General features: G+C 58.5%; 1 protein-coding gene across 2 annotated transcripts in view; it reads left to right on the top strand.

Annotated features, from left to right (window-relative positions):
• EPHB2 (EPH receptor B2) overlaps positions 1-16,102 on the top strand; it is a 269,656-nt gene extending 253,554 nt beyond the window's left edge. For both annotated transcript variants that reach the window (XM_075906629.2, XM_075906628.2), the window contains exons 14-16: positions 2,466-2,659; positions 4,868-5,023; positions 8,524-16,102. In XM_075906629.2, coding sequence (XP_075762744.1) covers positions 2,466-2,659; positions 4,868-5,023; positions 8,524-8,632 — 459 coding nt within the window. In that variant the 3' untranslated portion in view covers positions 8,633-16,102. The remainder of the gene's footprint in view (positions 1-2,465; positions 2,660-4,867; positions 5,024-8,523) is intronic.
• Positions 16,103-16,414: the final 312 nt, after the last annotated feature.

Genomic DNA, 16,414 nt, shown 5'->3' with positions numbered 1-16,414 from the left:
GGGAGTTGTACCGGGTTGTGTTGCGGCGCCTGTCGGGAGTTGCACCGGGTTGTGTTGCGGCGCCTGTGGGGAGTTGCACTGGGTTGTGTTGCGGCGCCTGTGGGGAGTTGTACCGGGTTGTGTTGCGGCGCCTGTGGGGAGTTGCACCGGGTTGTGTTGCGGCGCCTGTGGGGAGTTGCACCGGGTTGTGTTGCGGCGCCTGTCGGGAGTTGTACCGGGTTGTGTTGCGGCGCCTGTGGGGAGTTGCACCGGGTTGTGTTGCGGCGCCTGTGGGGAGTTGCACCGGGTTGTGTTGCGGCGCCTGTGGGGAGTTGTACCGGGTTGTGTTGCGGCGCCTGTGGGGAGTTGCACCGGGTTGTGTTGCGGCGCCTGTGGGGAGTTGCACCGGGTTGTGTTGCGGCGCCTGTGGGGAGTTGCACCGGGTTGTGTTGCGGCGCCTGTCGGGAGTTGTACCGGGTTGTGTTGCGGCGCCTGTGGGGAGTTGCACCGGGTTGTGTTGCGGCGCCTGTGGGGAGTTGTACCGGGTTGTGTTGCGGCGCCTGTGGGGAGTTGCACCGGGTTGTGTTGTGGCGCCTGTGGGGAGTTGCACCGGGTTGTGTTGCGGCGCCTGTGGGGAGTTGTACCGGGTTGTGTTGCGGCGCCTGTGGGGAGTTGCACCGGGTTGTGTTGCGGCGCCTGTCAGGAGTTGCACCGGGTTGTGTTGTGGCGCCTGTGGGGAGTTGCACGGGGTTGTGTTGCGGCGCCTGTGGGGAGTTGCACCGGGTTGTGTTGCGGCGCCTGTCGGGTGTTGCACCGGGTTGTGTTGTGGCGCCTGTGGGGAGTTGCACGGGGTTGTGTTGCGGCGCCTGTGGGTTGTTGCACCGGGTTGTGTTGCGGCGCCTGTGGGGAGTTGCACGGGGTTGTGTTGTGGTGCCTGTGGGGAGTTGCACGGGGTTGTGTTGCGGCGCCTGTGGGTTGTTGCATGGGGTTGTGTTGCTGGCCCCCCGGGGGCAGGGCACAGGGAGGCCCAGTCTCCCGTAGGCAGAGACCAGGGACAGCAGCACGCAGCCTGTGCGCTTGGGGGCCCATCCGCCGGCCGTGCTCTCGGGGACTCGTGTGACAAGGTTTCTAGCCTCTGCTCCAGGGCGACCTGCGGCTGCCTCCCCTCCCCAGGTTGCCCTGCAGTCGGGGAGGTGGCAGGGGATGCCCGAGGCCGTGGTCCACGGCAGACAGAGCCCATGGCCGGCCCGCACCCACTGACGGGCTGCAGGGCTGGTCCGTTGCAATGTGGACTTCTGAGCGCAGGCTGCAGCCTTTGCTCTAGGACAGTGGTCCCCAACGTGGTGCCCGTGGGCGCCATGGCACCTGCCCAGGCATTTATGTACGCCCGCCTAGCGGCACCGCCGGGAGCACGGCGCATGCGTGGCCCCGCCCCAGGGCACTCGGCACATGCGCAGCCCCAACCCGGGCGCCAGCACATGCACAATTCTGGCCCTGGGCGTGCGGCGCGTGTGCGACCCCCGGGGGTGCGGTGCATGCGCAGCCCCGCCCCTGCCCCCAGGCAGCCCGGCAGCCCCACACGGTGCCCGCCACCCAAAAAGGTTGGGGGCCACTGCTCTAGGACCGCCCATCCCGGGGTCCTGGACCTCAGGCTCCAGCCTGAGAGTGGCCCTGGACTGTGCTGTTACCCAGCCCTGTCGCCCGAGTACCGGCAGCCAGCTCCTGAGTTGGCGGGCAGAGGCCACTGTGGGTCTAGTTGCCGCAGCCACACCCTAGTGCAGCGTTTCTCAGCCGGGGTCCGGGTGCCCTGCGGGGAACTGGAGAGAAGGCCGGGGGTACGCCTACACCACTGCCATTCGAAGACAGCGGTGGGAGGGTTTACGGCGCTTTATTATTTTTGTACTTTTTACACCCAAACATTTCATCACCCGCCCGGCGAGGATTACGTTGTTTAAACAAATGTGTTGCAATGGTAGAAAAAAATTGTCTGAAACCTGTGGGTGCCGGGGTGCTTGTCGTTGGTTTTGAAAGGGCACTTTCCATAGAAAGGCTGCGAAACACCGGCCTAGTGACACGGCCGGGGCAGCTCAGTCTGGCAAGCGGGCACCAGCGCACGGCGAGGCTGGCAGCCAGGGCGATGGAGGAACAGAAATCCCTGTCAGGAGGGTGGGGGCACGTGGCAGCGCTGCCCTGTTCAGTAACCCAGGTGTGCGCCTGGTGCTCATCCCCCGCACGGGGCCAGGGAGCAGGGCAGGGTTTGTCGTTTCTTTCTAGCAGTGGGTTTCATTTCCACACAACCAAGTGGGCTGCGCGTGCTGGCTCAGGCACATCCCAGGTCAGTGTGTGAGCCCTGGGGTGTCAGGCTGGCCATGCCCATTGGTCCCTGCGGACCATGCCCATTCAGCGAGCCCTGCTTTGGCACGGGATCGTTGGCTGCCCCGGCTGGTCCCACTCCACTGACCTTGTCGCCGCCTCTTGTCTTGCAGGTGATCAATGCGATCGAGCAGGATTACCGGCTGCCCCCTCCCATGGACTGCCCCAACGCCTTGCACCAGCTCATGCTCGACTGCTGGCAGAAGGACCGGAACCACAGGCCCAAGTTTGGGCAGATTGTCAACACGCTGGACAAAATGATCCGAAACCCCAACAGCCTGAAAGCCATGGCGCCCCTCTCCTCCGGGTAGGCTCTGCTCTTGCCTCTGGGCTTCGCTTTCTACCCAGCTCCATCTCTGGCAGCCCCTTGAGTCGCACCAGGCTGTGAAATCTCAGGCACTCAGCCGAAGAGCCCCTGGTATTTGGAGCAAACGCAGCTTCCTTTGGCTGGGAGTAGCGATCCATGTCTGTGTCCTGAGCGCTCAGGCTGCGTCTACACTGCAGGCTTCTTGCACAAGAGCTGTTTTGTGCAAGACCAGGTCCACACTGCCATGTGCTTTTGCACAAGAACATCCATGGCAGTGTGGACGCTCTCTTGTGCAAGAAAGCTCTGCTGGCCATGTTTTAGCCATAGGGTAGCCGTATGCGGCTCTTGCCCCCCAAAAGGGCGGCTCATGAAGCCACTCCTGAGCCCCCCCCCCCCCATGGCCCCTGCCGGTTTCCCCTTCCCCCGCCCCCGGCTTCCCTGGGCTTACCTGGTTGGAGCTGCGAGGTTTTAAAAAAACTGGCACCCAAGATGGTGGCTGTCTTAAAGGGGCAGCCTCCTTTTTTGCTTGACAATTCTGGTGCAGCTCTTCGCATTGTTTTCGCCGCTGTTTTGGCTTTCTTTGTTAAATGGGTTGGCCACCCCTGCCACAGGGGTTTCTTGTGCAGGAAACCCCTGTTGCCCGTCTACACTGCCTTTTTGCGGTGCCTTGCAGAAGCCCCCAGCTCCCATCCCCGGGAGGACGTGCTTCCCTGGCCCTCCTCGCTGCCACCCTGACAGGCTCCCTCACGGGTTTGCCAGTTCCCAGGCAGACCTGTTTGTCAGAGCAGTACGGGCGTCGCAGGCACTCAGAGCAAACCAAAGGCAGTAAGCCCTAAGACAGACAGATGAGCTGGGGACATCTGCAGCCCTGCAGCCAAGTGATTGGCACTGGAGGGGGCTCCCTTAGCCCGGCTGGCACCAGATCTACAGTCAAGTGCACCCTTGCTGCTCTGCAATCACGTCTGCAAAGAGCTGGAAGGGTCTGCAGCCACGAGCTGTGGTGTAGGCAGGAGAGAGGAGTGTGTGGGCAGTGCAACGGGAGTGACTCTGCAAAGGCCACGGACTTGTCATTCCAAGTTGTTATCCTCGCAGATCTGCTTTGTGACACCTAGAACTAGGAATCCCCTTGTGGGATCCGCTAATTGGATTAATTTCTACTGCTCCTCTCAGCTGGGCTCCCCCCCCCCCCATTGTGCCCATTTCACAGAGGGGAAGATTGAGGCAGAAACAGAAAGTGATATGCCCACAGCCACATAGTAAATCAGTGGCAAAGCTGGGGCTAACACCACATCCCCATTCCTAGGCTTAGCTTAAGAGAGTCCCAGGCCAGCGGAGACCACTGTGATCATCTTCTCTGGCCATCAGCATAACACAGGTCATAGGATGGCCCCACCATAGTTCCTGGAGCAGATTATGTAGAACAGTGGTCCCCAACCTTTAGAGGCTCCTGGGCACCCGGGGGCGGGGCCACTCACGTGCTGGGTGCCCAGGGGGCGGGGCCACTCACACGCCGGGGGGCGGGGCCGCGCATCCGGGGGCACGCCAGGGGACGGGGATGCCCTTGCACCTGGCGCCAGCGCCGGCATGTGCCCCAGGGCCGGGGCTGGGGCCGTCCAAGCGCCTTGTGCCGTGGGCCCGGGGCCGGCGCTGCCGCCCAAGCTGCGCGCCGTGGGCGGTGCTGGCCCAGGTTGTCAGCGGGCACGCACAAATGCCCTGGCGGGCACCATGGCGCCCGCGGGCACCGCGTTGAAGACCACTGATGTAGAACATCCAGTGTGGATTTTAAAATGGCCAGCGATGAAGAATCACCATAATCCTTTGTAAATTGTCCCAGCGGGGGGTTAATTCCTCTCCCTGGGACACCGTCTGTCCAGTCTGAATTTGTCTCGTTTCAGTTTCCAGCCATCGTGTCCCGTTATGTTAGACCTTGCTCTGCTAGACCAAAGAGCCATTGTGAAGCATTTATGCTCCCCCCACCAACCTAGATTTGAGCTGCTAAACGTATCACTGGGGAGAGGGAAAAGGAACTGCCCGCGCGCTCCGTACTGCTGGCCCACACGTGGCTGAAGGCATCCACACAGGGACAGAGCGAATGAACTTGCTCCAGGGGCATTCGAGGATTTGTCCCACCTTCCATGCCAACGAAGGGTAAAGAAAGGCCTTCACAGGCTGCCACTAATTTCCACTCCTTTTCCGTCTCCATTTCAGGATTAACCTCCCCTTACTGGACCGCACAATCCCAGATTACACCAGTTTCAACACGGTGGATGAATGGCTGGATGCCATCAAGATGGGCCAGTACAAGGAGAGCTTTGCCAGTGCCGGCTTTGCCAGCTTTGACGCGGTGTCACAGATGACCATGGAGTAAGTTGCAGTCACCGAACAGAAGCAGTGAGAATTGGCCATTCTCGGGTTTGGGGGCTCTGAGCTTTATATGAAGCTCATCATTCTGCCAGAAAAAGAAAAGACCCTCCCCAGCCATTTCTAACCTTTGCCGTTCCTGCGTAACCTCTTCAGTGCGCCACCTGCGTCCCTGTCTATCCAGGGTGTTCTGCTTCAGCCATCCCCATGCTGTCTGGTTGGTTTTCTCCTTCTGGCTAAGCAGGGCTTCTTCCTAACTCACAGTTACCATAACAATGCCACGGCGGAACAAGCCAAACAGGGCACTGCACACTTATTTCAAAATAAGCTGGGCCAGAAGAGTTACTCCAAAATAGCTTATTTCGAAATAGCACGTCTACACTGCAGGGAGGCCTCAAACTGAGTCCAAGACAGGCCTCCCTAACAGACGCGCTACCTCGCTTGAGAGCCCCAGGAGGCTCTGGGGAAGATTAACTTACAATGGCCCTGGGGAGGGGCTATTTCGAAATAGCAGCGGTGGAGCATCCACGCCTTGTTCCGAAATAGCTCATTCGGAAGAGGTGGTATTCCTCGTGGAATGGGGCTTACTGATTCGGAATAAGCCGCCCGTTATTTTGAAATCGTTTCGAAATAGCGGAGTGGCTGTGTAGACGCTCGCTCTGTTGTTCTGGAATAGCGTTAGTTCTCTCGGAAGAACGGCGCCGTGTAGACGCACCTCGGGGGGCCACGGCCCCAGTGGGTTCATTTCTGACAAGCACTTGCTCCCAGAAAAGGGTTCTGAGAGCCGGGACGGTCTCCAGTTTGCTCCAGACAACCCACCCCATCCAGCAGTGACAAAGCTGCAGGAGGCTTGTAGGCAAGCAGGCTGCTGGAATCCCGTGGGAGTACGTGGGTGCTCCTGTGAACCGATGTGTGGCTAGGGGCATGAAACGTGGGAGCCCTGCCAGAGACAGCAGGATTCATCACCCCGTGGGGTAGCTGCCCCTCCGTACGGGAGTGCTTGTGGGTGGGGCTGAGCGCGCTCGCAGCTGATGCTCAGCCGAAGCCCATTCAGCCAAGCAGCTTTGCCCTTGGGGGTTGGGTTTTGCCAGGGAACATCCGTCGGGCGGTTCTGAGCCTCCGCAGCGGCTCCCTGCGCTGCTGGAGATGGCTGAGGAAGCCGACAGGCTGCAGCGTGTGCCACAGAGCAAGCCCGTGCAGGCAAGGGGGAGCACAGGTGCCCAAGCAGGCGAGCACAGTGTCAGCACTGGGACCCCAACGCTCTGGTGTTTGCTGCGTGCCCAGCAAAGCAGACCCAAGTGCAGCCTTCTCCATGCCTGGGCTGTGCAGAGCCATCACTGATCCCGGGAATCTGAAATGCTCCATGGAGATGGGTCAGTTTTGACTTAGCCCAGGCAGATTTTGAAACCTGCCTTGTTCCCCACCAGGTTGGCCTCCTGGGTCATCAGCAGCCCATTTGCTAGACTGGGCTTCCACGGCCCCTGGCTCCAGGGCAGCCCATCAGACAAACTGGCTCCGTTCTCTTTGTGGAGCGTTGTTCGTAATCAGGACTGAACTAGCAAAGCCCTCTGCCCGTCTGCCCTTTGGCTCCGTGACACCGCAGGGCAGGTGAGAGCTCCTCAGCCCGCCCGCTGGAAAGCAGAAGAGGGAGCAGAAAGTCCCCTGAGCGGGTCTGCCCACCCCCCAAAGTCCAGCAGGAGAACAGAGACCGAGTCTACGAGCAGAGGGTTGGATCGTGTGGTCTCATCAAGGGACTTGGAAGTCTGAGCACCAGTATCTGTGCAGGAAGGGAGGGAAGGGCCATGCGACCAGATGTCCTTCTGGAGGGGAGCGCAGAAGATGCTGCGTGAGAGTCTGGAGAGTCCTGAGGCTCCGGTGCACGTTGTTCTGGGAGTCTCACACATTGGCTCTCAGAGAGCAGCTTTAACATGTGGCTGCCTGTGGCCACGCTGCGGTTCTCTGCTCTTGGCACGACTCTCCTGCACTTACTCCACATGCACCCATCCCCCGTCCCAGATCTGGCACCCCAATCTCCTGCCCCCAAGAGATCACAATCCCTCCTGCCCTAGGTCACATCCCAAACCTACACCCAGCTCCCTGCCGTAGGTCACAACCGCCCGCTTCACCCAAACTCCCTCCCAGCCCCCTCTTGCACCCAGCCCCCTCCTCCCCCAGCGTCCATCCCGGATCCTGCACCTCCTCCATTAATAGCATGGAAGGGTGCAGCCCTCGATGACTTTCCAAAATCTTAGAATGGCCCCGTCAAAAATGATTGCCCACCTCGTCCTCCAGCCTCCAGGATAGAATTCACAATCATGACTCCTCTGATAGTAACCCACCCCCGATGGTCTGGCCATGGGAATCCTGGCCAGAAGTACTCAGGATTAGCCGGGGGGCATGAGCCCCCCTGTCCCACTGGAAATGCAGCAGCTTGGCCGTGAGCACAGGTGGCTACTGCCCGACAGCTGTGCAACAACTGTGTGAAATGAGCTACTGGCCCCCGTCCTGGTGGGAAGGTGCTTGGTGCCCACACACAAATTCACCACAGGTTGGGCACAGCCCACCTTGGGCACGCTACAGCTTGGGTACAGCCCGCCTTGGGCACGCTGTAAGTTGAGTAAAGCCCCCCTTGGGCACGCTGTAAGTTGGATACAGCCCGCCTTGGGCACGCTGTAAGTTGGATACAGCCCACCTTGGGCATGCTGTAAGTTGAGTAAAGCCCCCCTTGGGCACGCTGTAAGTTGGATACAGCCCGCCTTGGGCACGCTGTAAGTTGGGTACGGCCCGCCTTGGGCACGCTGTAAATTGGGTACAGCCCGCCTTGGGCACTCTGTAAGTTGGGTACAGCCCGCCTTGGGCACGCTGTAAGTTGGATACAGCCCGCCTTGGGCACGCTGTAAGTTGGGTACAGCCCGCCTTGGGCACTCTGTAAGTTGGGTACGGCCCGCCTTGGGCACGCTGTAAATTGGGTACGGCCCGCCTTGGGCACGCTGTAAATTGGGTACAGCCCGCCTTGGGCACGCTGTAAGTTGGGTACAGCCCGCCTTGGGCACACTGCAGCTTGGGTACAGCCTGCCTTGGGCACTCTGTAAGTTGGGTACAGCCCGCCTTGGGCACGCTGTAAGTTGGGTACAGCCCGCCTTGGGCACGCTGTAAGTTGGGTACAGCCCGCCTTGGGCACACTGCAGCTTGGGTACAGCCTGCCTTGGGCACACTGCAGCTTGGGTACAGCCTGCCTTGGGCACACTGCAGCTTGGGTACAGCCTGCCTTGGGCACACTGCAGCTGTCTAAGAGGCAGCACAGGCCCGGAGACACAGGGAGACTGGCAAAGTAGTGAGGCTCTGAGTGAAAGGCCCAGCCCAGTCACATCTGTCATGCTAGTTTACTAGAAGCAGCCCTGAAACCCTTCCTGTGCCCCGAGGAAGGGTGCCGCTCGCCCAGCAGAGCAGTTTGTCGGTGGAGGAACAGGGCTCCTTACGGTGTGTTTGTTTTTATTCTAAAGGGACATTCTGCGAGTGGGGGTCACGTTAGCAGGACATCAGAAGAAGATTCTGAACAGTATCCAAGTGATGCGAGCCCAGATGAATCAGATCCAGTCTGTGGAGGTTTGATGGTCACACGTCCTCACACTCCTCTTCCTCTAGGCCCTTCTCCTCTTTGCCCCTGTACGTCCAAGCTCCAGTTCTTGAGTGTTCTGCATTCACCAGAGACAGGCAGCTGCTCTAAGGATCGTGGCAACAGGGGAAACAGCCAACGACAGTGACAAGAAGTTGCCAAGAGCTTCTAGAATTTAAGCGATGGGAAAAGGGAACCAGGAAGACAAATCTTTTGGGAAAAACTATGAAATATTTTTAAAAATAATAATAATAATAATAATAAAGCAATGGCATTTTCAAAAAGGGCTCTGAGATCCATGAGAGCCTGCAAAGGGAGATGAAAGAGCAGATCCTTCCTTTCCTCCTCGCACAGGGCTGCTCCCGCAGGCTCAGACACCTCTGGAGCAAAGAGACTCTGCCACGGAGATGGAAGCCAAGTGAAGACATGGGAGGCCTCCTCCTTTTCTCCCTTGGGATGGCAGCTCCAGGGACATTCTGCAGTCAGCAGTTGTCCCTAAAAGCCCCCCGCTGGCAAATCCCAGGGGAAGAGAGGGCTGGGAAGTTCTTGCCGTGGAAAGGACCAAGTGCATCTGGAAAGTGGCAGCTTCTGCAAAGAAACAAACGGAGACGAGAAGGCGTCTTTTTTCCTGAAGGCGAGAAGGAACCTTGAACCCATTGGGAGTGGGGGATGGGAAACCAATCCTTTTTAGAGCTCTTATTTTCTCTTGACATGGACCTGTTTAGTGAGTGACTCTTTTTCCAGGGGTCTGCCCATCCACCCCTCCAGTGGCATCGTCTCACACATATCATATGCACAAGACTTTTGGTGGTCTCCTCACTAGTTGCCAATGCCCTGTTCTCCGAAGACTCCCTCAGTACAGTATGTAGTAGCTTTTGATTACAAATACTGACGTGTCCATTTATTTTTCGGTTGTCGTTGTTTGGAGATTTGTCCTTTGACCTTGTTTGTTTACAACAATTTGTGGGGTTGGGGTTGGGGTTGGTTTTTGGTTGGCTGGTTGCTTGGGTTTTTTATGAAAAGGAACTGACATTTCCAGCTTTGTATCTCTAAGAACTTGAACCCTCCCCTTGTGCAGGGGAATTGCAGCTTCCCAGCTCTGCACTGCGCCTAGGGCAAGATTTTTGATATTCATGTTTCCTCCTGTGTGCTCGGTTGTTATTTGTATTTCCATTGCCTGACAGCTCTTTATAGCTGCTGGGGATCCACCGGCCCAGCTGGGGCTGCTACTGCAGGGCGGGGCAGGGTTACAGAGGGGTTTGTGAATGGGGACAGAGAGGTTGTTCCGCAACTCAGGATCAGAGCCCTTTGGAGACCCAGGACTGTTCAGCGAGGTGAGGACCGAAGAGCTGCGTGGTCCTGCCATCTGCAGCACACGAGGCCGTGGTGCGCTCGTGCAGCAGCCAGCGTCCGAAGATACCCAGGCGTGCGGTTCCTTGGCGTGGGACGCTGGCTGTAAGCCCTTCACTGTGAAACCCAGCGCAATGCGGCTGCTCTCGATGTAGCCAGATGCTTCGCCTCCTGCCTCAGGAGGTGCTTCATGTGCCAAAGGCTTCGTTCTCAGCCACCGCCTTTAGGGGACTCCAGTCAGCAAAAGTGAAAACTCATCAACGAGTGCGTCCCAGCAGGCTGGCTCTCCCCAGACAAGGGCCTGTGCAGTGAGTCAGTGGGCTAGCCAGCGCTGAAATAAAGGCTTTCTTTCCAGAGCAACCCCCTGGGCCGTGTAAATACCCAGCAAGTCATAGGGCAGCACGTGGGCAAACGCTGGGATTTGCTCTCAGCCCCTGCATGCCCCGTGTCACTCTGCAGGCTTACGGCCGTGCCCTCTGTCGCCATGGCAGCTGTACAGGAACCCTTTTGGATGGCAGTGGCACGGGGCTGTGCCAACCTGTGCAGGGAGCTGGTATTGGCATGGCATAAGCCGAGAGGGCAAAGCATGTGCAAGAGCCCTTGTTCCACCCTGCGAGGCTATGCAGGTCTGTACTGGAGTGTCATAAATATGTACAAAATACCTGAGACAAAACCTGGCTGAGACAGGTCCCAGTGAGCTTTGGGTCGCGTGCTGCTTAGCTCTGTCCTCGCTGGTTGTTTGATGCACAGGAATAGCAGCAGGAGCCTGAAATCCCACATCTGCTTCTCAAAGCTCTGTTCATCTGAAGTGAGTATAGTTCCCGGGGCTGGTGTCCACATGCACGGGCAGCCAAACAGGACCCCCTGTACCTGGGCTGGGCCATGGACAATGGGCCGCAGTTCTCAGTGGCCTTGCTAGAGCTAACGGCATTGCTCCGGGTTTCGCTGAGAGTAGAATCTGGCTTGGAGGCTCATGATTAAGGGTGAGTAACACGCAAGGGAAAGCAAAGAAAGCCCGGGCCTGGCCGTGTCAGCTGGCAGGACTGTGTGCTGACGCACAGTCGACTCAGTCTTTATCCGTGTATGCAGCTGGTGTGGGTACAATGGCCCCGTCCCTGATTAGTGTTCCACAGTTTCAGGGCTGTCAGCTGGAGCGTTCCTAGTGTTTGCCGGGGTGGACTGGGAAACTGGAGCCCTCCCTACGCACTCTGTACTGAGGGGTGAGCAGAGAGAAATGCCTCCATGCCACATCCCTCCCTCCCATTGCAGATGCTACTTGACCTCGGAGAAGGCTTCAGTGTCACCCAAAGGTACCAGATGAGGCTGCGCAGTGCCCTCCCCGGGGCAGGGAGGCACAGGGCTGTGTTAAGCCACAGCCATAGTCAAGCAGCGGCTTCATGCACAAAGAACGTTCCACGTGTGAGGAGCTGCCTCTGTAGGAAACCCACCAGCAAATTCCAATGGAGCAGCCATCTGGAATGATCACATGATGCGCTTCCATTGTCTCTCCCCGAAAATGCTTGATTGTTCAGTGCCATCGATTTCACGCTTCCATGAACTCAGTAAGCTTTGTGGGCAGGCTGCAGTCCTCTGAGTTGGGCACCTTCGGACGGGGCCTGGGGTGAACTTACGATCATGTCCACCGGGAGATGTTCGGTCTTAGTGCGCTAAATCTCTGCTCCATCATCCAGCTGGCATCCTACACGTGACCTGCCTGTCCCCACCACTGTGAAAGCAGGGATTGTCCAGAGCAGAGGAAGTCATTGTTGGCCTGGGCTGTGGCAGCTACATACAAGGCCAAAAGAAACACGTCCTCATTTCTTCCATGGACCAAATTCACCTGGCGCCAATACCAGACAAGCATGTGTTCTAGTCTGCTAATACCAGGTATCACTGTGACAGTTTATATGGGCCTAGCGGGGAATAAAACAGAAATGGAAAGAACTAATAATGCGCTGCTTCCGGCGGCAGCTCTTTTGCTCTTCCTGAGGATGTGAGGAGCGTGTCTGGTGTTTCCCACCCTCCCTTTGCCTCGGAGGGCACCTGAAGGCAGGGCCTGCCCTGAAGACAGCAGAGAGAGCCACTCAGCAGCTGTATTTCATGGGGCAAAACCTGCTATTCCAAACGGCTCTTCTAGTGGCAGGAATCAGCTTCATGCAGCAAGCAGATAAGTGAAGAAGAAACAGTGACACCGTGGCACGGTTCTGCACGCATGTGCGTGCCTTTAGCAATTCTATCTTGCTGAGCTTGTCAGCTTGTTGTAGTTTGGGCTGTTCCCCTCCTGCAGGCCAGCCCAGCTTCCAGACCTAGGGTTCTCTTCTTCCAGCATTTCCCTGTCCATCTTACAGCTGCCAGAGCCCACCTTGCCTCAGGAATGGGGGTGTCGGGTAGGAGGACCAAGTCGCAATTCCAAAGTTGTGTTGAAAATAGCAATAAAAAAGTCCAGCAATGACCCCCCCTTGGTGTAGGTGCCATGACTAAAGAGCAAGGCCCAGAAAGAGCAGGCTGGAGGATGCGAGCTTTCACCCTCGGCCCTGTGCGTAGGGTTACCAGCCAAGAGCTATTGGGGTAAAGGGAAAATAAAATGGGAAGCCCCAGTGGAAGGTGCAGATGTAGGAGCTGGGGGCGTTGGTTTGCCATTCAGGGATTCATCTTTTTGCCTGGGCTTTCCCCTGACGCTGGGTGTGCTACTCACAACAGCATTAATCCACTGTGTAGTGACATCAGCTCATTGTGCACCGCAGGTACAAGGGCTTCTTCCCTCAGCCCTTGTACCTTAGGCTAGCGCTGGTGGCTTTGCTGCACTAGTTCCAGATCTGCGCCAGCTTACGCGAGAGGGGAACCATTTGCCGGTGAGCAGGTTGCATAAGGCAGAGGAAAGTGCTGCACACCTGGCTGCTGACACAGTCGTTGCGTGGGGAAGCTGCTGTAGAAGCTGACAGACCCGCAAGGCTGGGCCCGTCTAGATGGTAAAAGAGAGCCAGGGAAGAGGGAGGGGTGACCAAAGCGGGGCTGCTCCAAAGGCGAAGGGAAGGGATGGTTGGTCCGTGCGGGTCTGGACAATAGCCAGTGGCTCATGCGTCCCTGGGGGCCCCAGGACACCTCCCCCAGTTTCTTCATCCCTCCCTCCCGACAGCTCGGCTGTGCCTGCGGCTGCTGCTGCCTGTCATAATCATCTCCATGGCAACCAGCAGGTGCTGCAGCAGGACTGGATGCTGACGTAGGGGCCCAAGCTGCTCTCGCCCAGCTGCCCTTAGTCCAAATAATGGGGGTGAGAACTAAAGGAGCCCTCCAGGGCAGGGTGGGAAGTGGCTATTTGGTGGAATATTTTCTAGATCAGTGGTCCCCAACCTTTCGTGGCTGCCAGATGCCCGGGGCGGGGCTGCTCAGTTGCCAGGCACCCGGGGCGGGGCTGCTCAGTTGCCAGGCGCCCGGGGCGGGGCTGCTCAGTTGCCAGGCGCCTGGGGCGGGGCTGCTCAGTTGCCAGGCGCCTGGGGCGGGGCTGCTCAGTTGCCAGGCGCCCGGGGCGGGGCTGCTCAGTTGCCAGGCGCCCGGGGCGGGGCTGCTCAGTTGCCAGGCGCCCGGGGCAGGGCTGCTCAGTTGCCAGGCGCCCGGGGGTGGGGCTGCTCATGCGCTACGCGCCCGGGGGTGGGAGCCTCCCACGCACCCTGAGCCCAGGGCCAGCACCGTGCGTGTGCTACGCGCCCGGAGCACGGGCCGCCCATGCACCACGCGCCCGGGGCCGGCACCCCACATCCGAGGCCGGCACCACGCATGTGCCACGTGCCGGGGCCAGAGCCATCCCAGATGTTTCGGTGGGTGCACGTAAATGCCCTGGCGGGCGCCATGGCACTCACAGGCACCGCATTGGGGGCCACTGTTCTAGGATGTCTGGGGCATGGAGGAGAGCCTGTCCCGGCGGCCGTGCCCCGCTCGAGAGCCCAGCCCAGGCAGCCCCTGAACCCGTGTGAAAGGGCCCCGCCCTGCTCGCCTCTGGCCAGTTCTAACCAAATGCGGAATGAGGCCTCTGAGGAATTGCTGAGTGAAGCAACAGACTCAGCCTGTGTGTGACCTCCCTGTGGTGGGGCTGGGGCGAGGCGTGCGGGGCGGCCAGGGAGGCTGGTGTATTAGCCTTGGGGCTCTGATGGCTGCACACTCAGGTTTCCTTTGGAATAGCTCCATGTGCTGGTGCCTAGGGAGCCTCAGAGTCCTCAGACCCCGCCCTGCAATCCCCCACATCTGCCTGGCTCAGGCAGGTAACCCCACAGGCTGTGTGGGAGCACTGCACGCCCAGGCCTGGATGTGGGAGGGCTGAGGTGGAGCTGTGAGCTCTGATTTGGCATCAGACCCGGGCCTGGTTTTGCTGACTGCTCAGAAGGAAGGTCCCTAGTTGCCAGGGAACAAGGCTGAGGAACAAGAGTGGGAGAGGAGCCAGTGGGATTGGAACGGGGTTAAGGGACTCCGGGGGGCGTCACTGTAGCCAGGGCCCCGCTGCAGCAGAGAGGGGAAATGGCTCCCTCTTCTTTCTCCTGGCTGTTGGGAAGGTTTCTCAGGGGGAGAGAGCGAGGCCTGTGCCAGAGCAGCCAGTTACCTCCTCTAGCGGCCGGAGAATCGGGCAGAAGAGGGTTTGTAAACAGCCCAGGCGCGCCCCTCACTGCCAGTTGAGCAGGTCTCCTCTTTTCTTACTTGCATTCAGAGTTGAAACAAAACCAAGCTCGGAGCCCTGGGACCGGCTTGCTCCGGTGTAAATCTGCCCGGGGGCCACACCCGCGGGATGGCTGGAGCAGTGACACGGGACGATGGCCCCAGGCAAGCGCCGGGTGCTGCCACAGCGAACGGTGGTGCAGGCCAGGCCACCGACCCTCTGGGGAAGCAGAGGCAGGGCGAAGCCAGGCTGCTTTGCCCAAACCATAGTCACTTCCATGCTGCAACCCCTCTCGCCCTGCATGACAGGCCTGCAAGGAAGCCCAGTGGGGTGTCAGGATAGCAGGGTGGATGGAGCTTATGGGGCACCTCTGAGCCCTTCCTAGCTGGTGGCCCCAGCCATGCAGGCTCTGCATGTCCCAGCTCTGTATCACGGGCTTCTCCTGTGTGACCACAGCTCAGCTAAGACCTCTGGCTTCCCCGCTGCCTGGGCGGGGGGCGGGGAGGCAGTCGGACATGGTGAGTCCCAGAGGGAAGGAGCCCTGCAATTGCAAGCCGAGGGCCAGGCTGGGAGACTCAGTGGCCTTCTCTATAGCACGACAGTCTCAGCTCAGCGTGCATCCGAGAGACTGCAGAGAGCCAAGGGAGCGTCCCGCTCCCACGGCAACCAGTCTCCCTCCAGCTGAGTTTGCATCCGTCCCTGCTGCTGGGCCAGTGCACCCAGAGGCCAGGGCGGGCCGTGCAAAGGGGACACTGCCTGCCCTCTGCAAGGGAGCCTTGGTGCCCAGCGGTCAGGCTGGCAGGTGTGAGGAGCCCTGCGGTACTTGCTTGTGAGCACAGGGCAATGTCTCCGCTTGCCTCTTGGCATCTGTTTGCTTCTGCGTGACCCTGGGGGTTTCCTTCTCCCCTAGCACGGGCCCGGGGCCGGAAGGGCTCTCAAGTGGGGCTGACATTTCGAGGGACGGGGGCGTGGCCCATTCTGCTCTGTTCCTAGTTCCTAGCGGCTGCAAGGCGGTTTGGCCTCTGTTTCATCACAGAAGCTCCTGGCTTGGGGTGTGAAGCCCTCATGGCTGCACACAGCACATACCTCATCAATGCTCCATCTGCTCATGAGCCACCCACCACTGGCCTCGTGGACTGACCCTGTTATCTGGTGGGCTCCAACCCTGCTCTCTCTCGCCCTGCCCATTGGCTGCGGCCCTGTTGACACTGGAACGCTTTTCATGACAGTATTTGTATTTTTTTAAACGTGAATGAGGAGATAGCCTGCAGGTCCTCGTAACACAGGGGTGTGTGTCTTCCATTCCAACCAGGGCTTCCCCTGGCTTCGTCAAACATCTTTGGATGTTACTCAGAAAAAAAATAAATCAGATGTATTTATAAACAAAACAGAACCTGCTGCTCCGATGCCTTTGTAGGAGTATTTTTAACAAAACATTTTTTCAAAATAAATGTGAATTGTAAAGTTTGAAGCATTTGTTCCTGGTTTTCCTTCCTTGCTGCCTCTTCCTACTTTTGTCCTCCTCAGTAATGTTGCTCCAGCATAATGAAGGAAACACGCAAGGTAGCGATTGAGTAGCGAGGCACAGACAGGATGACGGCATGCCGCAGGCCGGAGAAATGCCTTGAAGATGATAGATAGATTAGTACATAGACTCAGCAGCCCCGTGCCCTCTGCTAAGGGCTGTTAATTTGATAAAATCTATTCTTTTCTCAGCCACTTTTCCACAAATAGATTTTGATTTTCACAAATTTGTTGCTCTGGAATGTGCCACAAACGTTTT

Source organism: Pelodiscus sinensis, chromosome 24 (assembly GCF_052426305.1).
Source record: "Pelodiscus sinensis isolate ZL-2025 chromosome 24, ASM5242630v1, whole genome shotgun sequence".
In the NCBI taxonomy this organism is placed as follows: domain Eukaryota; kingdom Metazoa; phylum Chordata; order Testudines; family Trionychidae; genus Pelodiscus; species Pelodiscus sinensis.
This window is presented reverse-complemented; position numbering and strand designations above follow the sequence as displayed.